This window comes from Penicillium diatomitis, assembly GCF_028827545.1.
Source record: "Penicillium diatomitis strain IBT 30728 chromosome Unknown utg000004l_segment0_segment0, whole genome shotgun sequence".
Classification (NCBI taxonomy): Eukaryota; Fungi; Ascomycota; class Eurotiomycetes; order Eurotiales; family Aspergillaceae; genus Penicillium; species Penicillium diatomitis.
This window is the reverse complement of record NW_026623176.1, coordinates 2,886,224-2,910,900: the sequence shown is the minus strand read 5'-3', so window position 1 is coordinate 2,910,900 and position 24,677 is coordinate 2,886,224. Positions and strand designations below refer to the sequence as shown.

At 51.0% G+C, this 24,677-nt stretch overlaps 7 protein-coding genes across 7 annotated transcripts; 4 read left to right on the top strand and 3 right to left on the bottom strand.

The window, feature by feature from the left end:
• Positions 1-3,028: 3,028 nt before the first annotated feature.
• N7539_004264 (ferric reductase family protein) lies at positions 3,029-4,928 on the bottom strand (the record flags this gene model as incomplete). Its single annotated transcript, XM_056933866.1, has 2 exons — positions 3,029-4,664; positions 4,738-4,928. 2 exons carry the CDS (start codon positions 4,926-4,928, stop codon positions 3,029-3,031), a joined length of 1,827 nt encoding a protein of 608 aa, XP_056791407.1.
• A 3,728-nt stretch (positions 4,929-8,656) lies between these two features.
• On the bottom strand, positions 8,657-9,408 carry N7539_004263 (glutathione-dependent formaldehyde-activating enzyme; the record flags this gene model as incomplete). Its single annotated transcript, XM_056933865.1, has 2 exons — positions 8,657-9,214; positions 9,370-9,408. 2 exons carry the CDS (start codon positions 9,406-9,408, stop codon positions 8,657-8,659), a joined length of 597 nt encoding a protein of 198 aa, XP_056791406.1.
• A 608-nt stretch (positions 9,409-10,016) lies between these two features.
• On the top strand, positions 10,017-10,483 carry N7539_004262 (coiled-coil-helix-coiled-coil-helix domain-containing protein; the record flags this gene model as incomplete). Its single annotated transcript, XM_056933864.1, has 3 exons — positions 10,017-10,066; positions 10,181-10,215; positions 10,272-10,483. The coding sequence occupies 3 exons, from the start codon at positions 10,017-10,019 to the stop codon at positions 10,481-10,483; spliced, it is 297 nt and encodes a 98-aa protein (XP_056791405.1).
• A 591-nt stretch (positions 10,484-11,074) lies between these two features.
• Positions 11,075-13,613, top strand: N7539_004261 (nitrogen permease regulator 3 family protein; the record flags this gene model as incomplete). The annotated part of the gene is made up of 2 exons (XM_056933863.1): positions 11,075-12,176; positions 12,238-13,613. 2 exons carry the CDS (start codon positions 11,075-11,077, stop codon positions 13,611-13,613), a joined length of 2,478 nt encoding a protein of 825 aa, XP_056791404.1.
• A 987-nt stretch (positions 13,614-14,600) lies between these two features.
• Positions 14,601-14,921, bottom strand: N7539_004260 (uncharacterized protein; the record flags this gene model as incomplete). The annotated part of the gene is made up of 1 exon (XM_056933862.1): positions 14,601-14,921. One exon carries the CDS (start codon positions 14,919-14,921, stop codon positions 14,601-14,603), a length of 321 nt encoding a protein of 106 aa, XP_056791403.1.
• Positions 14,922-17,782: 2,861 nt separating this feature from the next.
• On the top strand, positions 17,783-20,362 carry N7539_004259 (La domain family; the record flags this gene model as incomplete). The annotated part of the gene is made up of 1 exon (XM_056933861.1): positions 17,783-20,362. One exon carries the CDS (start codon positions 17,783-17,785, stop codon positions 20,360-20,362), a length of 2,580 nt encoding a protein of 859 aa, XP_056791402.1.
• A 1,709-nt stretch (positions 20,363-22,071) lies between these two features.
• N7539_004258 (SPFH domain-containing protein) lies at positions 22,072-23,449 on the top strand (the record flags this gene model as incomplete). Its single annotated transcript, XM_056933860.1, has 2 exons — positions 22,072-22,565; positions 22,645-23,449. The coding sequence occupies 2 exons, from the start codon at positions 22,072-22,074 to the stop codon at positions 23,447-23,449; spliced, it is 1,299 nt and encodes a 432-aa protein (XP_056791401.1).
• Between the last annotated feature and the right edge of the window lie 1,228 nt (positions 23,450-24,677).

Here is a 24,677-nt window from a genome sequence, read left to right as displayed (position 1 = left end):
CTGACTCAAACCCGAATTCAGCCACTGGGAAATCAGGACTCGTCATTCATGTTTATGCACTATGTGCAATCTGTCTCTGTCGAATTCCAACAGTCTCTCACTGTTATCATCCGTTCAAACGACAAGTGGAGCCCGACGCAAGGTGAAGCATCGGACATCCATAATGGATGGTGTCCAGTGAGATGCACACGGTACGAATGCGAAGAAGGCCCGGCCATGGGCTTGAAACGAAATGGTCCCCGTACGCATGTGCGAGTTCCGAATCGAGAAACTCCGTCCGAGGGTGCTTGTATACTGCAGGGCCGGCGATCCTCGTCCCTTTAGGCAAAAGCAGTTTATTGTAATACATGATTTATGTGCTTCATAAAACGATAGGGTTTCTTCACGTTGGCCTGGATTTTGTTTTTTTTTTTTCTGTCTTTTTGTGTCCCCCTTTTTTGGGCTCTTTCTTAGGGTTGTTACTCATACTCATGCATCTTCGTTGAAATTCTACTTCAGCCGGCTTCTTTTGTGATCTAGGAAATTTCATCAGAAGTAAATCCACTGGAAAATCCAGTCCAAGCTCTAATCATACTGCTAAGTTCCTTCAAATCATGCGACATCTCGAGCACAAAGGAAGCGAGAACGCAAAAGTTGTCGTCATAGAAAGTGATTGGGTTTCCCTCTTCTCGGATGTCATTCTGCAGAAATGGGGAGCATGATCTCGTCTGAGTCTCACGGGCTTGGGAAGTTCCGAGTCAGACACGAGGCATGATGATTTCAATCCCAAAAGGAGGGAAAAAAGAGAACTCTTGCTATGGCTTACCAGGTAAGCTTCGGTATTGACACCACCGGATAATTCCAGTACAAGCAACTGCAATCAAGAACAGGCTTAGCACATCTCCAGTCCTCCTCTTCTCCGGCGGGCTGCGGCCAAGTTGGATTGACGTTGCACCCTTTTAAGGTTTAGGGCAAGCAAGTGCCCCACTCCACCGGGTCCACGCCCTTCCCACCAATGGCACTCCACCTAATGGTCAGCAACTTACTCACGACATGACTAGACAGTAGACTCACTACTCACTGGATCACAACGACGACTCGGCGCCATGGGACTGGGATAATTAGAATAATTGGAAATGTCACCAATGAAAAGAAACACATATCGGAAGTTGGGTCATGCACGCCTTTTTGGGTCAGATGTGTGAGCAACTTTGAACTGTGAGCCTCTAGGCCCTGGTGACCATTTTAGGCAGTGGACAGCGAGACAGCCGCCACTATCTGCTCCTCAGGCCCTGTTCGATGCGCGATAATGAAACTGGTAGATTAGCAGGAAGGGGGGGGGGGGAATACCATGGAGAAATGAGGACACGTGGGATTTGGTGACTCAAGAAATACTTGAAAAGAAACATTACAAGAAGAGCATACGTTTCTCCCGACAATGGAGTATTCATATTGCATTGTATTGACGCTCTTAGTGGAAGACAAGCAACCATTGTTTACTTTCTTGCCCAACATAGCAATGTTGTAGCTCGTGACTACTGCCCTCTTGAAAGTCCCGAGCAGTAAGACAGCAAGATCTCGCCCACTTCGGGAGTGACTAGGGTGTGAAGAGATTCTCATACTCCGTCTTCGATTCGAGATGGATGCGCATGAGTCTTGTCGCCGGAGGAGGTTCCGCAATGGCGACTTGATTGCAGGGTGTAGCCTTGACTATGCCGAAGGATCTGAAGAGGCGAGAAGAAGTGGTGGACCACAGTGGCACATTGTAAGCCCGGGGGAGGTCCACGTTTCAAAACATCTGCAGAGAAGACGGGCATTTGTCGACCCAAGAAGGCCTCTTTTCCCGTCTCGAGCACACTTCAATAGTCACATCTCCCAACATCCTATCACTTGCAGGATGCGGAGCCAACAGCGTATAATCTTGGCGATTTGACCATAGAAATCCCCAGGTGGCTCCCATGACAGGTCCAGGGTCCGACCCACGTGATCAAGGCAATTCGGTGCATGGCCTCGTCCAGAATCCAAGCCCGTCCTTGGATCCCAATCTGAAAGACCGCACTGCCCCAGAAGGAGACTGTTGTGTGGCGGCCGTGCGATATACACATCCTATCCAAATCCTGCGCACATTGCAACCTCGGAGTTTCTTTCTCAAAGGCTTGGCCGCTACAAAAAAGCAGTAATGTCAATTGAGAGTTTTCGAGGACAAAAAGGGACAGCCACATGGATCCAGGGTGTCGTTTCTTCTCACTTACCGAAGGCACTGTACCTGTCCCAGGAATACTCGCCCCCTTCTGAGCTTGTTGCGTATGCTTAGAGAAAGGCGTTGTGTGACCGAGTCGTACATGTGAAACCAAATTTAATAGATTCAGAATTTCGGTCTTTCGCCTGGATGGTATCTTTACTTCCTCGGGATTTGGCGCGTTCACTCTGATGCAAAGAACTCGGCTGTCAGACACACTCTCCAACGATGGATTTGTCTTTTTCCCTGGCGTGTTCACATAGAAAAAACCAAGTTTCAAACATTCGTTGCCTGTTCTTCCACCATTCTCTCCATCACCATATATTTGTCTGTCTGCATTTAATCGGGCGGTGCCATTGCTCTCGCGCTCGCGACTATGCAATCACCTGCAATGGACCCCAGGTCCGCTCCCTGCGATGTTGGGAGCTACCTCGACGCCCACCAGTCACTCAGCCCAGTCCATTGGGCGACTCTGTGCCTTGGTCGGAGAATCACAATCGTGCATCTCTGCCTCAAGCACAAGGGCACAAAAGCCTTGGCAGATAGTATGGGGCCCGCTTTGAGCTGTCCGACGTTAGAGCGGCCTGAGCGTCGAAAATCTGTGAGGAATAGGATAGACTGCTCGCAGTGAGAGACTAGAGTACACTCTACAGGAGTACAACAGTACTACAGCAAGTTGTTCATGGACTCTTGGCCCGGCGCTAGTACTACCAGGTCAGACCTGAACGATTAGTGTGAAATGTGGACTGCTTGTATATCTCAGTATTTACAGAAGCGAAGTACAGTAGGGGCCTTTCATTCGTTACTCAATCAGGAAAAGCTTTCCACGTGTAGATAAACCGGACGAGTCCGGTCAGCATTCAGTGACACCACTTCGCGGCGCACCTCCACCGACAAGCTCAAGGGCCCACACACGCCAACTGCACTCTCTCCTGTTGTCTCGCCCAGGACCCCGTGCAGGAAGCTCTTCCACGGTGGACGTCCTGAGTCCATGTTGAGTCCAGAAATATCAGGAGATGATTTTGACCGGCCCCCCTTTTCATCCGACCCCGTGATCGTCCCCTGAGGTCCAATCACGGGACTGTTGGTCAATGTCGTCTCCTGGCTGTCTGCTTGGGTGACGTAGACTTGCAAGTCGAAGACAATCTGCGCTTTCTCCAGGTCGACAGCGGCCTTGCGCAGTTCCTCAGAGATCCACTCGACCCAAACTGACTTGCGGATCAGCCAGACGAAGATGACTTTGCGAACTGGGGATGTCCTCTTCCCAGACTCGACCTCACTGGCCACTCGGTGGGCGAGATCCAACAGTACAGCAATCGTGAATGTCACACCGGTCGCACCAGCAACAAGTACGACAGTCTCGAACGAGGTAAAGTCCGCGTGCGATGCGCCGTAGGGACCATTGATCAGCGCCATATACCTGGCCAGCTTGTTTCCGGGCTGTTGCTCTCGATGTGAAATGTCCATCGTTTCGTCTCCTCCAAGCCCATGCTGCTGGTCATGAATGCGCCGGGTGAACCCTTTGTAAGCTCGCAACAACAAGACCATATCTCCGTTGTGCGAGCTAGGAATCGACAAGATTGTCGCGGGATGAGATTGGATCAGACCGAAGCGAGGGATCCCAATCAGAACGTGCGATCCTGGAGTCCATGCCTTGATGCGACGATTGGCCACATACATCTTGGTGACATTGCCTTCCAGCGGCTCCAGCACGACCTTGCTCGATCCGAAGTTTGTGAACGCAAAGCGAGCGAAGTACACCAGCCGCTCAATCAAGTACAAAGCAACGGCAACATATACGTAGACAAGAGCATAACTGGCGCTGCCCGGGATGTGCATCGCAATGGCGATGATCAACCCCATCCAAGTCACAATGTGTTGGAGGACGAAAAAGTCCCACGACAAATGCCGCAAGGGTGCCACTGTGGACAGATTCATCCAGATAACGATGACATAGGCCGCAACACCAGTCCGGTATGCCTCATCTGTCGCCCACTCTAAGGATTGCAGTCCTGGATAGCGACTCCATCCCCAAGCGAGAAGGGCAAAATGAAGAGTGGCCAGAAGAAACATGCCTCGAGCAACCCATCGATGCAAGACGTTGAGCCTCTCGTACGACACGCCCGTCAAGAGCCCGACAAGACTGTGCTTGCCAACAAGCAGAACAATCAACGGCAGCTGAGCCACAGCAAGCCAGGCTGCGCGAACTCCCACCAGAGTCCACCATGTCGGGCCCGATACATTGTCATCTTCCACGAATTCTAGAAGAAGAATGAACAAAGCGTAGGCCAATATCAGGTAGACGATACCTAGTGGAGGAACCTTGAACCAAGATGCGCTTTGTATGGGGGTCACTTGAAGGTAAGTCGCCCGCCGCACCAGCTGAGTGACAGTCGTAGCGCAACGGGTCAGTAGCCCGAAAGGTTGATCTTTGTGGGAGCGCCTTCTGTTTATTCGATCAGCGAAACACTTCCAAGGTAATGTTGAGTAGGAAAGCCAGGGGGGAGAAAGGATCCCACCTTTGTCGCAGGTTCACACGCCAAGCGAGATTGAAGATAGCTATGACTCCAATAAGAGCGGAAATACCGTACCAAAAATATCTCGCCCGAGCATTGCCGTCAATTTGAAAGACGCTATCATCCAAGAGGTCGCCCAAGAAATTTGAAGCGTCAGTGGTGTTAGAAAAGTCGACACCTTCAGGAGAAGCCATCTCGGTTTGAAGGAGCTTGTAGAAAAACAGTTGAAGCTTGAGAACTCGTTGCGAATGATAATCGCGTTCACGGTCTGTGGGCAAGACAGAAATCTAGCTGGATTGACTGAAGAACTTATAGCCGTCAGTTCTGTCTGGCCAGTCACTGGTGGAAATCTCATTTTGTGCAACATTGCTTGAAGTGCGATGCTGGAATTGTCGGGTTTCAGAGGTTTAGCTTCGGGCTGCAAGTCAGCAGCAGCACGCTGGCTTCAGCAAATCCGCACCCATTCTGCCTCTAAACCAGACGACGCCTCTGTATAGAACTCGGACGGATCTCCCAAAACAGAAAGTGCCATCGACCGTCTGACTCGTTGGCTGACAAGACTGAGTCCGCTCATTTGTCGCACGCATTCAGGGATCTTCGGAGTCCACACGGAGTAATTATGATCTTGATGTGGTAACTCATTAGCATCAATGGAGCTTTGCCGATCTGCTGTAGATCACTGAGCACAAGATCCACCAGCCGGGCCCTCACAAGGAAAGTTCGTGTCGAAGGTTTCTTCCGGCTGCAGCACGTGCAGCCACTGATAACGGCGATGTCACCAACGTTCTGTCCATTGTGTGGAGATACCAGCCGTCTTTGACAGTCAAAGCCTCGTGTCAAAGGTGTGGATGAATAGAAAGAGTGACTCCGGTGCAATACCGACGTAGTCCGGCGTGGACCCCAGTCATGTCCCGATACGCTGGCCAAACGTTGTTCGGAAACGGGAAAGCATTAGGCACTTGAGTGGATACTGAGTAGGTACTCAGGCTGATGCAGGTTTCAACATGCCCACCTGCCGAGTTCTGCAGAACTCTGAAGGTTTTTCAGGGACTAATACATCGTCTTGGTGGCGCTTTCTCTCGGTGGTGCGCCACCAGAGTCTGGTCCTTCGAGACTAAGGCTTGGCCTGCAGTGTCCTATCGCTCTGTCTGCTCCAATCAAGTGGCCATGGTCCTGCAGAAGGCATGTATCATTACCTTACTGTTGCATGCTCAGACTCGCAGGATAAGCTTTGCCAAGTCTGGCAAGAGAGCGCATTGGCAGACTCGTCGGGGCTTTGTCCATATACGAACTAAGTATGTGATAGCTGTTACAGTAGCCCTGCGTCTTTGGGATCGAAGAGATTCTGTCTCTGAAAGAACTGGGCTAGACTATTGGTATAAGTAGAAGTTACTAGTGCTGTAACGTTCTTCTTTTCTTATCTCGTCCATGTTGCAGAAGACATCTATGTAATTATTCACTTTTCGTCTCTATCTGGCGCGGAGTGTAGGAAAACTACAAATTTCATATTGAAATACTCTGTGATATGTGCAGATACTCAGTTTTCTCTATCAAAAGAACACACTTTTTAAGATTGGACCTTACCTTTCTATGCAGTATACAATTATGCATCCACATTTCTTCGCTATGGGCTAAGTATTTCAAGTCCGCTGAAGCTGAGCTACGTCCGTGCGTGTAAAAACGACAAGAAATGCTCAAATTCTTCTGCTTTTTGTGTTCATTGTTTGAATAGCAGAACTTCCTCGTTCTGATCAACATACAGGAAGCTGGATGATCATGATGTTTAAAAAAGCACGAAAGGATGATTCACAATGAGCATAAACATCCGTAAGCCAGGTTCCCTGTCATATTACGATTGGAGGCAGATGAACCTGACGGACATCAATTTATCCGTGATGCTGACAGTACTTTAGCAGGCGTTGGGGGTATGGCATTAATGGTCCATTCGTGACGTTGCGATTTGTTCCATTCGTGCCAGGCTGAAATAATCAACCTTCAGTTCCAATTCGACTCAAGCTCTCAACATCTGCGAATCGATCGACACTATAGAGTAAGATTGTGAGAGGAGCTCATCACTTCAAGTTCTTCCGTATACGCTTGGAATTACTCTGGTTGATCCCGCGCGCCACCCGAAACTTTGCAGTTGGATCAAGAAATTTCTCTAGTCCTTTGATCTCGAGTCGCCTTGTCGCACCGTTTGAAAGGGAAAGGGGTAGCTTTTCCAAGTCACTCTCACACCCTGAATTAAAGTATGCAAGATAAAGATAGTACCCAAGTGGTTAAATTGTCAGGAAGTTTCTAATTCGCACATCGTACAATCTTACAGACTTGGTCGGCTTGGCTGAGGCACTACAAAACGGAACCAGGCAATCAACACGTGAAGCTTCTAGATGGGTGAGGTGGGTCTGTTGTTTGCTAGTCAGACAAACTACGCTATGAGCTTATCGCGTCTACCGTATCCGGAGACTTCGTTTATAATCCGCGCTCCACTCACAAAAAATTTTCTTCTCTGATCATTCGCAACACCATTTCGGTGACTGCGACATTGCGATTAGCCCTGATTTTTTCTACTTGTTCTGCTCAGCAATGGAGACGGCAATGTGAATCTTCAGATGGCTTGTGTTTTTGAAGGTCTCACCGGACACTGCAATTCTTGATGTTACATTGTTGCGCCGGTGTTGATTCTCTCCTCTAATCAAAAGGTAAGCACATGGCTTCTAGGTCCAGGACCTTGCTCAGCTCTCACACCCTCCCCTTTGGATGATGACTCCTACGACATGCAAAGGCATTCCTCAATCTTAAGTTATCATGTGGAATCTGTCATTTACTAAGTTTCAGCCTTGTCTGACTACACCCAAATCATTATTGTCATTGATCGCAGCATCTTGTCTTGTGAATCCAAATTAACTCGATGTTGCTAGGTAAATCCAAGTCTCCCACCGGCTCTCCTCCCCTTCTGCGACTCCATGCCTTGTATGAAGAAATCTTGAACGAACGGGCGGACAAAACGTATCCATGTCCCTGCACCCTACAAACCCAGAGCGTACAAACTCTGTGGGTGTATGGGAGGTGGAATACTTGTTGAGAATTCGTCACCTGACAATCTGCCCATTGTCACGCTTGATATTCGAATTTTTCAAAAACTTGAATCACGCACTGACATCAATTTTGAACCAGGTAATAATAATTCCTATGCACTCACGTGCTTGCATCATCCCATCACATGGCCATATCTATTATGATGAATGTGTTATTCACACTGTTTGAGCTGGGTGCTTCGGTATCCCGGCAATGAACATTTATACAAAAATCTGATTTAATGAGGTACGTTGCTCTGTCTCATGACTCTACCGTGTGGACCTCGCGCTGACTTTCCAAAGCCTGACATAGTTGCCATGTCTTTAACTTGATCATCACGCTTGCATCTTTTTGTGAATGCCGCCGCTGACTTGATTGATACAAGACTAGAATATGGGAACCGTCTTTCAGTGGATGATTCGATACTAACGGTACGTAAGCATTGAATTGTTTCTTCCCACTACACATTTCCTGATGAGCACCAATTATTCGCTGTGTTCTTTCTGAATACACATTGAAGATAAAAAATTATATTCACCTTGGAGAACTGACCTTTACCTCCATCTACCAACTGACTCATGGCATGTCGTTGTGATCACCTGCTGACTCGCAACTCAGATCTACGCCTCTGAATATAGCCCAAATGAATAAAGTTTGCACCTCAAACCTCTCTATTCTTGTAAAGTGAACCCTGTGCCATCGCTAGTATTTGAAAGATGGATTCGCATTATCTTGAGCTATTGTAAATGATTCCCTGTCACCATGCGTTGTACTGATTCTATTGAGTGGATGCTTGGTTCCAACTTCCCATGGCGGAGGTCAATTACTGTCCGTATCTCGGCGCTCACTCGACAAAGTATCCATGCTTCTTGTGCCACTCTTCCAGGCTGTCCTTGCCGTAAAGAGAGTGGGTGCTTTTGGTCCCCTCGGGCCACCGCATCCACTTCGGCTTCGAATCCTCCATGATACAAACCATCTCAGCTGGCTCTGGCAACTCAGTATCAATAGCTGAAGCAAATGGGTGAATGAGTTCTGGCCAGTGGTGGTCCCATAGCCAGAGCATAGAACTACAGTTCGAGCAAAAACTGCGTTCGGAACTGCAAAGCTCCTCATCGGGTGTTCCACGGTCTTTGATGGCGTGGTATTTCCTAGATAGAAAACTATCAGCCCTAATCATTGCGAACGACAGAAGCTCGTATCCATAAGTTACGAAGAGATGCGTATGTCGCAATTGGTTCTGATGGTATCTGGAATGGGGAGAAAGGTCATACTTGATCAATTCTTGTCCCTTCACCACTTGAAGGCTTTCAGCTATGCCGCCAATATTCACGCATCCAACATATCCCCCGATCTTGCGGCAGATACTGCAGGCGCACAGCTGGTAGGGAACGGGTGTATTGGACTGAAGGTTGAATTCAACCCCTCCACACTGACAGCTTCCCTCAAGTTTCCTGATTGTCGACATTCATTGTTAGGCTATGTCATGTCGCCGATGGAGACTGGGGCGCGTCTCGGCCGGCTACCTGGTACTTGAGCACGAGAACGAGTTGCACTTACATTGGCATTGTGTGCGTCTCTGTCGCTCTTTGCGGACATTTGGATATTGCGGGCTTTGTCGAATGTGTAAACGCCACGGAACGAGCAGTGTCTTCCTTATTGGCGTCTGGCAGTGGGTGGGGTGGAGCTTTCAGGGAGGCTCAGCGGCGGATGGTTTTGTAGTTGGGTTGGACTGTTAGTCCTGACACGGAGTCTACGGGGGTTCAACATGTCTATATATGTGTCGACATGCGAGGATTATACTACTCGAAGATGACGGATTGAACAGATCATCATTGGTGGGACTTATCAATCTACTCCAATGCAAACAACTCGATACTTTTAGCTGCATGATCCTCAGTTGTCTTTCCCGATTATCCTCAGTCATCCACTCAGCTGCACTTTTGTACTCAAGAAGTCTTGTTTTCCGTGCAGTGATTTACATCATCGGTGGCACCTATTCGTGCACCGGCGTTTGCTGGTCGGCCCGCCCGAGGTGTTTGTCTGGTTTGTCCTGTTTGTCTTTGGATTTTGGCATCTGCCCCGAAGCATGACATCCAGGTCGAGGCAATCATTGCCACCGACAAGATCATTGCGACCCGTTTCGCGCTTACTGAGACGGACATAATCAGTCAATTATTGACCTTCGTCTCGAGGCCATTTCCAGAATGAGTTTCGGAGCACCCGGAGGTGGTTCGGTCAATTACAAGCCCACCCCGTGAGTATAGACTGGGCGTCGACCTCATGCGATTCTCTACATTCTGCAGACTGAAGATCCTTGCGCGACTCGCTTGTGGACTTCATTGCTGACACTCTGTCCAACTGCATACAGACCGGAACGCGGAAGTTTCCCGCTTGATCACGAAGGTACGAAAGTCACTCGCTCCGTCCGGTTTCCGAAATTCCAGCTATGGGAAGGACAGCAGCTGAATATACTCGCACAGGAGAATGCAAGCATATTATTTCTGGCTACTTGAAATGCATCAAACTCAATCGTGGTACCAATGACGAGGCTTGTCGCAAGCTTGCGAAACAATATCTCGCCTGCCGCATGGACAAGTATGTTGTGACTGGCCTATTCTGCTCATCGCCTGCGGGCAGCTATTTTCGATCTGTCGCAGACGAGAATCGGTAGTCGCTTGTGGTAGGGTGTCCACTGACGCTTTTTCATTTTTGCGTGCTCCTAGGAACTTGATGGCCCCAGACAATTTTCAGAATCTCGGGCTGATATTCAAAGACGACCCGGTAGAAGGTAGCGAATCCTCAAGAAATCCAGCACAGCCACAAGATCACGCAAAGAAAGATCAAGTATAAGCATTGGAGGTTTCGGAGGTCACACATCAGGGCCGATAGACCATGTACGATAAAGACAAGAAATTGGAGGAGTAGACCACGGGGTTCGTCATTGGCGTTCAAAAAGGGCATTGCATACACAAAGATTTTCGCCATCCCAAAATTCTCTTCTTCGTATACTGTAGGACTTGGGAGGAACATATTCAGATGGAGAAACTAATTCCGAGTCATGCAACACTTCTGCACGCAACAACGGCTGCACCCAGCTCGAGGTCTAAAATATGCGGGGAAAGCGGTACCGCCTTCACATGTAATCAGTCCTAATACTCTGTGGTCGCAACGATTCCCAAAGTAACCAAGCTTATCGCCTTTGCGACGGAGCTGGTCCGCAGCTTCCTCACTCAATGTCGTCGATCGCGCGCCCTCCTGACCCATGTTTAGTTGCGATTATTCTCATTGTCCGATCACGGACCGGTCCACGTCTAGTCTTCAATTACCCCCGAACCCGCTGAGCGAGAACCGCCTCCGCACAACGACCAAAGGTGGTCGCCGCGTCTCTCGCACCCGTAGCCGGCAGGGCTCCAAGAACACCGATTCGAGCTCGAGTTCAGACACTGGGCTGAGCTCAGACGAGGATGAAGATGAGCGGGAAACGCCCCTGGCTGGAAGCGTGAACGTGGGCGCAAACCTGGCTTCGAATCTGAGCGTGAATTTGTCCGCCGGATTAGGGCGACGACCCAGCAACTTTGGCGTTGACCCTCTCGTGCTCGCCCCCGAAGGCGCACCCTCCAGTGTTGCGGAATCCCAAAGGAACGGGTCCATTGGCTCTGCTAGACCGTCCTCATTACGAAGGAGAGGAGGTGCAAGCTCGGATCTCGAAGACGATGCGGGGTCGGATTGGCATGAGGACGGGGCAACGGCAGGGTCTTCGCGAGCTCCTTGGGAGTCACTTCTTGGTCTTCCAGGGAGTGTATGGGAAAAGCTGTTGAGTCCGTCACGCTCGTGGCACAAGAGGCGTTTCGAGGTCGGAATCAACGACCTGGCGCTGATCGGCTGGCCCGTCTTCGTGCGCGAAGATGGTACATGGCGGAAGCAACGCCGCAAAAAGAAAAAGAATAAGCCTCGACCGGAGTGGGATGGTGGTGAATTGGGACACAATGACACTTCGGAAGATGGTCAGGGCGAGGATGATCAGACGGCTACCCCTGACATGAGTGGAAGTGTCGCTACCATCACTGAGCTATCGTTGACGGCTTCCCCCACCGACTATAAGCGGACCTCAGCAGCGAGCAGTAGGCTTGGAAGACACCCGGAAGATGGCCTTGATGCTGAGGACAAGGATCAAATGACCATGTTCAATGTAGTCTTTGTTATGGATCCCCCGTTGTTGGAGTACTCGACCAGGGTGAAGGACATCTACGAGAACGTGATCAAAAAGTTTGCCAAAGCTTTGAAGTGGGAGCAATCTCGAAACGACTATGTTTGGAAGGAATCGCAGCATATTCTGCAAGTGAGAAGAAGGGCCCGCGAGAATAGTGAGATTTGCACTTTTCCTTCGTCAGTGGCATGAGCTCGACTAACTGTATCTGTTGGCAGAAACCTCTGTCCATAACCTCTACTCAGAATTGATTACTCAGTCAAGCCTGGCCAGAGCCATCTATACCGTCTACAGCAGCATCTCTGCCTCCAAAATCGCATCCGTCACGCTCAGCCCTGACGTCTCCATCTCTCTTCAGATCCCACCCTTAACGTCCACACCTTATCTGGCTGGGCCTACCGACAAAGCCTATCCAGGGCTTTGGCTGACCACAGCAGACAGCGCGAATTCCATCGATGATCATCACAATGATGACAACAACAACAACTCTCACCAAGTACTGGCCAAACATTTCGCCCTGCTTCTCCTCGATAGCGAAGCCGCAATTATCAAAGATGTCGAGGCCTCTGGAGGTGCACTCGCGCCTGCTCTTGCCCATTACATTCGGTCCTCGAAGCCTACAAAGTCCTTTGCGCAAATATCAGCTTCGTCGGGCATTCCGCTCTCTACCATTCAGATGCTGGCGAGTCATTTGGTCTACTGGCGTCGTGCACGGGCTATTCCTCCAATTCACCAACGAGACACCTATATTGTGTCACCCAATTGCGATCTCAGCAAGCTGGAACTTGCCACCATCGCATACCAGGCCGCGTTCCCGACATTGCCAAGTCTTCCAAAGATGCTTTCCGCGTTGAGCGGTACGCCCCGACCATACGGCAGCTTCATACCCAGCAAAGATCACAAGGAGACGTATTTCTCAATACTGGCGTGGCTGCTACGCGGCGGCTGGGTCACACAGCTCCGAAGCTTCGCGCGCATCAAAGTGTCCCCCGAAATCAAACTGGCGGTTGAAACAGCCCTTCGCAAAGAGGAAGTCGACCGATATCTCGCCAAAAGCAACGGCAAATCAGCCAGCGATGATGAAGGCTCATCGCCACTCGACGAAGCGGACGCCACTTCCTCCTCCTCATCTTCTCTGGCCAGCCACGGGAGCGGCGAGGACACGCCGATGCCAGGTGCTCAACTCAACCCCCACGCTCGCCTACAGCTCTCTCATCGGTTACTGGATCAGTCGACCGCTCTCCGTCTCTCTTCTCTTATTCTTGCTCCCCAGCGTGCATCTCCACTTGAGTCTCGTTGGCTCGATGAGATTCTGTCAAGATTCCCCACTCAACCGAGCACGCTGAGAGAGCTGAATGTGTCGGGTCATGAACTTGCGCCTCACGAACAGCATGGCGTGTTGAGACAACATTGGCCGTTACTGGTGAAGTACTTCAATGGGTTCGATGCGCTAGAAAAGATCACGGTTCGCGAGAACTTGAAGCGCAAGCTGGTCGCTCAGGTTCTGATGCGCTTGGGCTTTCTCACGGGTCCAGTGAACTATGTCGAGACCGACCCACGGGAGCAGGTGCTTGTGGGAGTGCGTCACTGGTAGAGGAGATGGTAAATCTTGGATCTATCATGGACCTGGACTGGACCTGGACTGGACCTGCTCATGATGACTGTGATTACGGCTGTACGGCGTGTCGTAGGGAGGGGGTGGGGATAGCCTCAGGGGCGCGCACAAATGTATGATCCAAGTTAGTCATGTACTAGTGCTGGGGTATTGTGGCCATGAAGATGCCATCCCTCCGGCTTGGGATTCAAATGACGAGACACGAAACACGAAACCTGAAAAATTGAATGGATTCGATACAAGAAAAGGGTCGTGCTGATCGACACAATGTACCATTTTTTTTAGTATGCTCACGGAAAAAGTGTGAGCACTCGGGGCTGCCTGTTATCACCATCCATAGACTGGCCAAGCATGGCATTGTACCTGAGATGTTGTCATGTGATTGCAAGGATGCTCAGCCATCGTAAGAGCCCAGTGCAATCACCAAGTTTCGCATGTGCATCATTCCTCTAGTACCGTACCTATAGTCCCACCACTAGTTAGTAGTTGACAGTTCTACTTGTCGACCAACAACAACCCGCCTTTTCCTACCTTCTCGGTCGAAAAGTTTAGTGGTGAGACTGTATTCGTTCCTCTGCTGCGGTCGATTTCTCTTCGCAAAGGAGGGTTTCGAGTCCCGCGGGACTACTGCCCCAGTCTCTATGACTCGGCCGGCTGGTTGCACTCAATCCCTGCATAGACACGCCTGTGTCGCCAGGACCAATTCCAATGATCTGGCATGGTCCTCGCGTCCGGTGGATCCCGCAATCTGGATGTCCATTCCAGTTGTGCGGTGGAGGTGCACAGCACTAACCTCAGAGCTGTACCCCAAGACGGTCCGGATGGCTAGATGGACTCGGAAGTCGGAACTACTAAGATGGTACCTTACTTATGTAGGTACGGAGTGGTAGGCTACAAGACTAGGAGTATCTTGGTTACTGCCAGTCCCTGGCCATCAGCGCAGTGAATGGCGGGCGATTTCCAGCTTCAATACAAGGGGTCTCTGCTGTATTTAGGGCTGGTGTTGGGAGATTTCGATGGCAGCATGAATCTTTCGATGTCAATCCCCATGTCATAAGTGAGTATATCATCAGTGACCAGGCTTTTCGAGGTGCTATTGGATACGTGGTAGATCATCATCGATGCCATCATTTCACCGAACTGGACAAAGTACAAACAACCCAGAGGACGAGAGGAGACCGGTGCATTGCGCGCAAAACTTTCGCTAAGGACCACGGGAGTACGAGACCAGTCGTAGCCTGATACCCTATTTGTGCGTTGCGCACTGGCTGCCCATGCCCACTTCATGACCAGCGGGACGGGCTTCCACAAATTTTTTTTTTTTTTTTTTTTTCACTTTTTCACGTTCACCTGCACTTCCGCCAAGGTTGCTCGGGCAGGCGGGACGGGTGGGATTCCCTCGGTCAGACTAGGTCCTGCACGATTCTGGCTTCAGACGTGGGTGACTGGAGCGGATAGACCCGGAGAGGGTGGTGAGAGCAGCCATTTGAGGACATGTGTGTAATTGTGTGTAAATAAGGGTACTAGAAGTAGGTAGTACATAACCATGTACATATGTACTAATGTAGTGATGTACTCTGGTGCTGAATAGTAATACAGAGGAGGTGTTCTTCAGTTGTCCACCGCCAGCTACCTGAGTTGGTAGAGACAGGATACTGTATGAACTCGGCATCCCCCTTATAGACGTGCATTGGAGCTTGAAGTGACTTGTGCCCATATTCCGTCAACGGCATGTCACAGGCAATGAATGGGCTTCGACCGACAGGAGTTCCATTTCCCTCGCTTGCTCTTTGGAAGGCAGCATCTGTCGAATGGAGGTTTAAAGTACCGTCAGCAGTAGTACACTCAACACTGGCAGCCCATGAGGCAGTACACCCCCCACACCACCTGGAATATCACAGTATCTAGCTCTGTCGGGCAGACAATGACAATCACCGATGGTAAAAGGTGAGGATTTTCTGGTGCCAAGCATCAGACTTCATTCATGACCTGGGTCAGATCAATGGCCAGCCTTTCCAGCTCATGCGGTAGCCTCGCAGTCCTAAGTCCATATAGGCATCTTCCTGCATAGGTCGCCGATCAACATGGAAGGGTTGGGTAGAAGGATATGACCTTTTCGGGGAGACGCTCGCTATTGAGGGTCATAATGTCCGTAGTCGTAGGAAAAGTGAACCATCGAGGATGACTGTGGTTGGCATCCGCCATCTGTCTTGTAGAGAGAGGCTCCTCAAGAGTCAAGACACCTACCGCAAGTGCTTGCCGGTCTCTCATATTGGACCTCACTCTAGAGGCGGTCATCCCTATACGAGCAGACCTCAGGCTGGCGATTCACGACTCCGAATGGTAATTGCTTGTCATACCAAAGGGTCCTTATAGCTCCACTCGCTATTGGGTGCTGTCGAAACCCTCCTCGGCTGCTTCCAACTAAGCCAGAAGAAGAGAGCACGGCAGTCGCTCCAACGGCGCGCATTCCGGAATTGTCTTACCTCCATGAGCCACGGGCCTTGGGGAGCAGGATGGGGTTGTGTGACTACTAAATAGCCACTACTGACTAGGACGACTGACTCACGGAGTCCTGCACTGGCACAATGCTACTGTTCAGCACTCACTGTCTGGTCGTGCCACTTGTGTGTGAAGGGAACTGAAGGCCCCAAATCTTTCCGTGGGGGCATACGGCTACGGCTACGGCACCGAGGGATTCCACAAGGTCTCCATAGTTCAGAATTTTTTAATATTTTTTTTTCTCCGTGAAATTGCTGATCACCTGCATCGCCTACACCTCCTCAGCTGTGAGAGGGGGACTGTCGAGATTCTGCCCATAGCAAAAAAGGATCAGGTCAGTAATATCGATGCAGTGCGTGGAAGAGGTAGTGCGTGGTTGATTTGTTTGTCACAAGTAACGCGCGCTTGCGGGACAATGCGTGGTCCTCTTTCTGAGTCTGTCGTGCTGGGCTCTGCACGGGCAGATACACCCCGCTACCACAACTGACGGCCCTGATTACCCAAATCATAATTTTGCGTTTTCCGTCCCTCTTCCTCCTCCAACTCCTACCTTCCTTCATATCTCCCCTCCCTCATACCTCCATCCCCTCGAAGCCTTTCCTGTGCGTCATCTCTCTGATAAGTCTTTGTGGGGGTTTATTTGAATGCTTCCTGGCTTTACTTTTCTTTTCCTTTTTTTTTCTTTTCTTACAAAAAACCCGTTTCTGTGTTCTGACCTTGGCCAAGCGGACCACAGTGCCCATCTCCGTCGTCTAAGAAATCCGTCCGTGATTTTACGTCGATCGATTTAACGCTCCGCGCAAATACGCCAACCCCGGTGCACAACGCATACATCGCCCAATCTGCACAAGTCGGCGCTACGTCTCCCACCAGAGATTTGGACGCCATTATCTTGTTCGTGTCGCCCACTAAAGCATATCCCTTCGAGCCATCCGCTCTCATCCGTTACGCTTGGCTCGCGCGACCTCGTCATTTAGACTCTCCGAAAGGATCCTAAGCGAGATTCCAGTCACTTGGACATAGAGACGATCTTCATACGTCCCGCCCTCCGCTGCCGGAGGCTGTTGGACTTCTCGAGAGTCTCTTGTTCATTTGTCTGACCCAAGTCGTCCGGATTGTGACCCGGACACAAGCCGCACAGTACGCAACACTTGAGCTGACATTGGCGCGTTAGGTTTAGGATCTGTGTGTTCGCCTGTTCATTAATTTGTCGCTTCGTCCCCGATCAAGCCACTTCGGTCCAGAAACTCGACATAGCCCTTTCAGCCTTGTCAGTGGTCCCCAGCTTCGTTCGACCCGACGTATTAGTTGCTGGATCATATCCTTTGATCACGCGACCTCATCTCTGAGCCAACACAGATCACCAACAATATCGGCTGGCTCTCTCGTCCTCCCTCCACGTCCGTGTTCTTCAATCTTGAGTGAACAGACAACATCGACCTGCGTGAAACCTGCCGTGGAGCAGTGTCGTATTCTGATTGCGAGACACGGCTCGAGTGCCACCTGGTGCTTGACTTTGAATCACGCGTTCAGCGTGTGAAGAGACTCTTGTCTCCCCATCAATCCTCTGATCTGTAATAGATCAATCCTTCGCAGGAAAAAAAAAACATCACATAAAAGCTCCCTCGTCGCTGCACTCATCCAAAATGAGCGCCACTTTTTCTTACGCGCAAGCCGCCAAAGGCGCTGCCGGAAATCCAGTGTCCAGCAAGCCTGCTTCAACTGAACCCGAGAAAGCTGAGCAGAAGGTTGAGGAACAGACTGAGAGCATTGCAGCTCAAACCGAGTCTGTGACCACGGCCTCCGAGACAGAAACCCCGCAAGAGATGGAGACCTCTACGACAAGTGTTGACAACGATGCCGAATTCACCACGGTGACCAGCAAGCACGTCCAGCGATCAAAGGCGAACAACTCCCGCACTGCATCTCCGAGTGTTCGTTCAAATGCCACTCAGTCAAAGGATACCGATTCCTCCAATACCACGAATGGAAGTGCCGCCCCATCTGAGAAGCAGGCACAATCGGAGGCCAAGGCTGGGAAGTCCGACAGTAGCTCTGAGAAGTCCAAGGACAAAGCTGAGAAGTCTGAGAAGTCTGAAAAATCGGACAAGGGGGAGAAGTCGGAGAAGCCTGCTCCACCAAAGGAGTTGAAAGCTGCCCCTCTTCCATCTGTCAACATCTGGCAGCAACGAAAGGAAGCTCAGGAGGCCAAGGCCAAGACCGTGCCAGTAGTTCCCATGGCAAAGCCCAAATCCGAAGAGTCCACGCAAGATCCTGCCAAGGCTGGCACGAAGAAGAAGGGTGCCGATAGCACAGTGGATGGAACCAAGGGTAAGAAGTCTGATGGCAAGGGACGTGATGAAGGCATCCCGCCCGTCGCAGATGCGTCTTCGTGGCCGACTCCCCAGACTGCTCTGGGCGAGGATAAGAAGAAGGCCCAGGAGAAGGGTGATAAGCCGGAGCGAACCGACAAGAGCCCCGTCGCTCGCTCCCATGGAAAGGAGAAATGGATGCCGGTCAACTATGTCCCCACGGCTGTGTTCAACACCCCACTCCCCACGACGTCCGGCCGTGGTGGTCGCAGAACCACTCGAGGAGGACGCGATGGTGGTCGCGGTGGTCCTCACGGAAGCAGCGCCGCATCCACCGAGAAGACTGGCTCTGGTCAGCCTGGTGCAACTGCTGCTGGAAAGCAGGGGCCTGGAGAGCGCGGCCGCCATGACAATGGAGCTGCTCGTGCCGCCTCCCTCCCTGCGCAAGGCCGGCGCTCTGCCAGCGCTGATGTCAGCAACCCGGATGCACGCAAGGCTCAACATGTGGACCGTGGCCGTGCTCCCCGTGGTCCAGAGGACAGTGCTGTCAATGGCCAAAAATTGAACGGTGGTGAGCAGGCACCCCGCCCCATGCGTGACGGGAAGCAGTTCTTCAAGAACCAGGAAGGCCGAGCCGGTGACCGTGGTGCCAAGGGTGCCCATCTGGCCATCGATGCTCAAGCTACTGCTCGTGCCACTGATCGCCGCGTCGAGTCCGGCTCCAAGTCCGCAGACCCCAGTCGTGATGCTGCGGGCTTCCACGACTTTAATCGCGAGCGTGGGGATAACCGTGCGGACCGTGGAGGTCGCCACCCCAACCGTGCTCCTCGCCCGTTCACGAACTACAACCAGCACAACCAGTTCGGCATGGGCAACACCTTTGTGCCCGGTAAGTTCGGCTTCAACGACCGCCAACGGTCTCAACAGCACACGGTCCAAAACAACCAACAGCAAGGCAACCGTATGCCCATGCGATCACCATCATTGCCCGCTTCCGGCGGCATGTACAACCCTGTGTACACGTACCCCGCTGAGATCAACACGATGTACCCCTCATACTCTAACGTGGCCCCCGGTCCAATGAGCGCTGTTCCCTATCAGCAGTACATGGAGCCTTTCGCCTTCATGAACATGCTGTCTATGCAGCTCGAATACTACTTCTCGGTTGACAACATGTGCAAGGACATGTTCCTGCGCCGACACATGGATTCCCAAGGATTCGTCCCACTGGCCGTTGTCGCTGGCTTCAAGCGCATGAGAACTTTGACCGAAGACTTCGAGATGCTTCGTCACGTATCACGCGGTCTTCGAAATGTGGAGTACCAAATGGGCGAGGACGGCGTGGACCGTCTTCGACCGAGGGAAAAGTGGGCTCAGTGGGTACTCCCTGTTGAGCAGCGGGAGCCCTGTGCCCAGCACGAAGGTGCTCCGATGGCTCAGGTCACCGTGAAGCACGACGAACCAAACACCACATCAAACCACGCCGACGCCACCTCGAACGGCTCCATGCACCCCGGATCTCGCCCCTTTGTCCCCAATGGCACTGCAAACGGTGTTCCGGAGTCTCGAATTTCTCTTTCGTCGGCCGCCGCTGAGTTCCAGCCATCCCAGAATGAGATCAGCAACGTAGGCATTCCCCTGACCCGTCCTGGATCCAAACCCAGCCCCCAAGTCCGAGGCTCCCACTTCATTCCCATGGATATTTCGGATATTAACGCGTCCCTAGCGTGCGGATTAAACCCACAGAACAGCCAGTCGATCCACTCTTCCTCTGAGACGCAGTGGTGCCAGCCAAGGTTTGTCTCATCGCACATACGATGTCTGAAGCCATGTACTGACGATCAGGTTCTCTTCATTTATCAGTCACTTTACTCACGAACGGTACACGACCCAACTGTCTCCGTCGGGTTCTAATCTGAATTCCACAATTCGATTCTTAAAACGGCAGGACCGGTTGTCCAACCGCGAATGGCCCTCTCTCAAAAGTTTCCCCCCTTCTCGTCGTTCGGCCAGCACTCCTCATACCAAGGTTCCGTGGGCCTACCCAACAATCAACCATGCTGCCGAAGACGGTGTTCATTATCGTTCCTGGATGCTTTCCCTTCTTCAAAATTTCGATTCTCGCCTCTACAATAAATTCAGACGGGCTGCACTCGATGACCTCCTCACCCGAAACGCTGATTCTGGATATTTCGCACTCTTGGGCTTTTATCAAGTCTGCCTACTCAACCCCACTCCTTGTCCCGAAGAAGTGTTGACTGACATGGTTTATCTGAGCGGACATCAGACAATGCGCCTTCAGACTGCGATCGCTGATGTTCTGACTTCGGCCATGACCTGTGGTCTGGTGGTAGAAGCCAATCGTCGCGTCATCGACACTCTCTACAATAGAGTCCGTGAGGCGTGAGCACAGCACGGGGTATCGGCAGACTTTTGCCCCGTGAGAACATCTTGCTCTTCATTTTGAGTCCAAAAACTCTCCCTGTCTTTGGATTTTTGTTGTTTTTTTTTGGCTGTCTGATCATCTATTCCTCTGTTCAACTCACTTTTGTCTACCTGTCTCGACCAGCATCCTTGTGCTTGGGAAACCTACATGCATTTCCGCTTTTCTGGTTATTCTTCAGCGCCACATGATTTTATTCTAGGGTCTTCTGATGTGCCACGGACCCCTCGGAGTTTTGTTTTCACCTTTCAACATTGTCATCTTTCTGTTACTCCTCTCCACTTCCATGTCGTCTTCTTTCTCGGACTCACGGCTTCCCAGTCCCTTTATTCTTCCTTGGAACGATACCTGGACTCGGGTTTGATATCCACGAACAAAACATTCGCCGTTTCCTTTTGCCTGATACCAAAAGTCCGCCCTTTGGGCTTTGAACGTTTCCGCTTATTTCACGGGTCATAGAGTATTATTGTTTTCAGGTTATCTGTCTTGTCCCCTGACTTTGAGTGTGCGTGTGCCGTTGGCCCTTATCAACCCGTGACGATTCGGTCATTTTGCCTCGACACTTGCAATGTGGTTTAACGAATTTGTTGGCATATGGGCATGCTTCTGCAGCAGAAGGCAGTGTACGGTTTCCAAATTCAAATATGTGTGTTTATTGTCAGACTGCTTCTTCTTCAAAAGGAAATTTCGTATTGGTCGCGTATCTTATGCATTGCATGATAGTCATACTGTCATAGCACGATGCCTGAGGAATCGAGGGTTGGGGCTCTGAAGGAAGAATTGCATTGACATCCTACATGAAGCCATGGCTGCCGGTACGGGCATGACATTGTTGTGGAAACTGCGTCCTGAGCTGCGAGGTATTACAGAGGTCCAGACGAGCACTGATCTTGAGTGACACGTTGAGAGGTTATGGATTAGCGTTGTGTACCGCATTGCTCTGGACCAGTTGGGTGAACATACAGTACATGACTGTATAGCACATGTGGCGCTCGATGGAGACGCTTCTACTTCGGTGCGGACTGCGGAGAAGGGCTGAGTCTTTGGTGGCCTTGAGGCCTCAGGCCACTTAAACGGAGCATCAGCGAGACAGCTCAGCTTACCCGGATGTATCGCCTGGTCCTGCCCATTCTTCCCTACCTCACGCCACCATCCCCTCGCATTAATTCCTGCATTCAAGATGGAGGGTATGACCCGCCAGGCATCGAGACTTGCCCAGTCTCGCAGTGCGAATGTCCTCACCCATTCGCGTCGTCTGCCCAGACCGGCGTCCACGCATGTCGTAACCACGACACAAGCTCGCTCGGTCTCAAACTCTCCGCGGAGTCTTGCCCCGGAATCCATCTTCAGCAATTTTGCGGCTGCGGGCGGTTCCCAAGGAGGAGGCTTTCCTTCAACTTACTTCACAAATCGGCAGGCTCTCCCAGCCAACACAGTCATTCGCTTCGTTCCACAGCAGACTGCGTGGATCGTTGAGCGCATGGGAAAGTTTCATCGCATTCTGGAACCCGGATTGGCCATTCTCATGCCATTTATCGATCGCATTGCGTACGTCAAGAGCTTGAAGGAGTCTGCGATCGAGATCCCCAGTCAAAATGCTATCACCGCGGACAACGTCACATTGGAGTTGGATGGTGTGTTGTACACAAGGGTGTTTGATGCGTACAAGGCGAGGTAAGTGCAAGATAGCGGGACTCCATTCTCGAACTTGATATGAGGCACATTGACGCTAATCGACAATACATCAAAATAGTTACGGAGTGGAAGATGCCGAATACGCCATTTCCCAGCTAGCCCAGACTACTATGCGATCCGAGATCGGACAATTGACCTTGGACCATGTTCTCAAGGAACGTGCGACACTGAACACCAACATCACACAAGCAATCAATGAGGCTGCACAGGACTGGGGTGTTGTCTGCCTGCGATATGAGATCAGAGACATTCATGCACCTGATGGCGTTGTAGCAGCCATGCACCGCCAGGTCACCGCTGAGCGCTCTAAGCGCGCCGAGATTCTGGACTCTGAGGGTCAACGGCAAAGTGCTATCAACATTGCCGAAGGTCGCAAGCAATCCGTGATTCTTGCCTCTGAGGCTTTGCGGTCGGAGCAGATCAATCGCGCTGCTGGTGAGGCTGAGGCTATCAAGCTGAAGGCAGAGGCTACCGCTCGCGGAATTGAGGCGGTGGCTCGTGCTATTCAGGAAGGTCAGGAGTCTGCGCAGGGTGCACTCAGTCTTCGCGTGGCCGAGCAATATGTTGATGCCTTCTCTAAGCTTGCTCGCGAGGGCACGGCTGTTGTTGTGCCCGGCAATGTTGGGGATATGGGAGGCATGATTGCATCTGCCATGTCTGTGTATGGCAAGATCAACGAAACCCAGGCGAAGAGCATGGCTGCTAAGGCGCTCGGCCAGCAGGATCCTGCCTCCAGCCAGAAGGCAGGTCACTCCCAGCAGGTCGACAGCGAGGTGGACTCAGCACTTTCTGAAGAGGTGTCGCAAAATAGCGTTGCCCAGAATGTGTTGGACAGTTTCGAGGAGGCTAGTCAAAAGAAATGAACTTCGCCCAGTGAATAGCAGTAATCGACATCGTCCTTCCAGCCACACATCCTCCTTCCGACCTACCCCCACCTCAATTCCTCCTGGGTGTCCTCTTAATCGTGCTCGCTCGTTTCAGTTACCATCGGCCTCCGCTGTGATCTCACTCTTTTCGCTCGAGGCTTCCGCATGGTACGCAGCCTTCTTGGCCCGTATACATTCCACACCTTCCGGATGAAATGACATGCTGGTTCGTTCTAGGTGCCGCTGCGAGCACACGTTGTATTATTACTCATTATGTAGACAAAGACATTTCATCCCCCTTCTTGCGAGTCGAAGAGCTAGGAAGACAAGTAGATTAAATGATTCCGTATCGAATCATTAATAGTTCTTTCTGTCAAGTTACTTACGTCCTGGTCGTCATGTTAGGGAAGGACGGGATGGGGTAGTTGCCTGCGTGCTTTATTCAGCCTCATGGTACCTACGTAGGTAGGCCAGTAACTTAGCCCAGGTTACCCAATTCAGTCGTTGGTGGAAATGCCAGGTAGGCTTAATGCCGGGTAGGTAGGAGGCACCGACTTTTATTCATCCATACAGCAAGATTAGGGGCTAAGGTACTATACGTGATCTTTTGGGAACTACCTATAGCTTATTAGCTACAGCAGACCTCTCATGGACGCAGGTGGGCGTGAGTCTAATCTTTAGGTAGTCAGGCGATGAAGTATAGTAACCTTATTGGGTTGAATGGTCTTTTTGATAGGTCTTTTTGGATGGTCGTTCTAATGATGCTTTTTTTAGACCATTCTTAGAAAACTCCTCATACCTCGCTAACGTATATTGTAGTCTCCTCAGATCTGGCTTGTGGCCTCCTATTCCTCTTGATAATGCGCACATTTCCAAGTTGCTCTCCCTGTTAAATACGGAGAGGCAACCTTAGGCTCGGTGCACGGATATATTTTGAATAAGGTTGCACGCGCAGTTCACCCCATCATCTTTCGAGAATCTTCAATGTGGCCAACGCAACATCTATGTCAAGTAGGTTGGAGAATGTCAATTTTTAGTAGTATGTGTACGTAGCATGTTGATCAACATCTTCGCGATTTTGCAACAAAAATTGATCGAAAATAGCGAACGACAGGGTTGATCGGACATCCTGATATTCCCCGAGCTTTTGACCAGATCCAAGACCCATTTAAAGTAAGAACGCGAAATGGAGCTCGGGCCACCAGCGACGACTAAGCTGGAGATC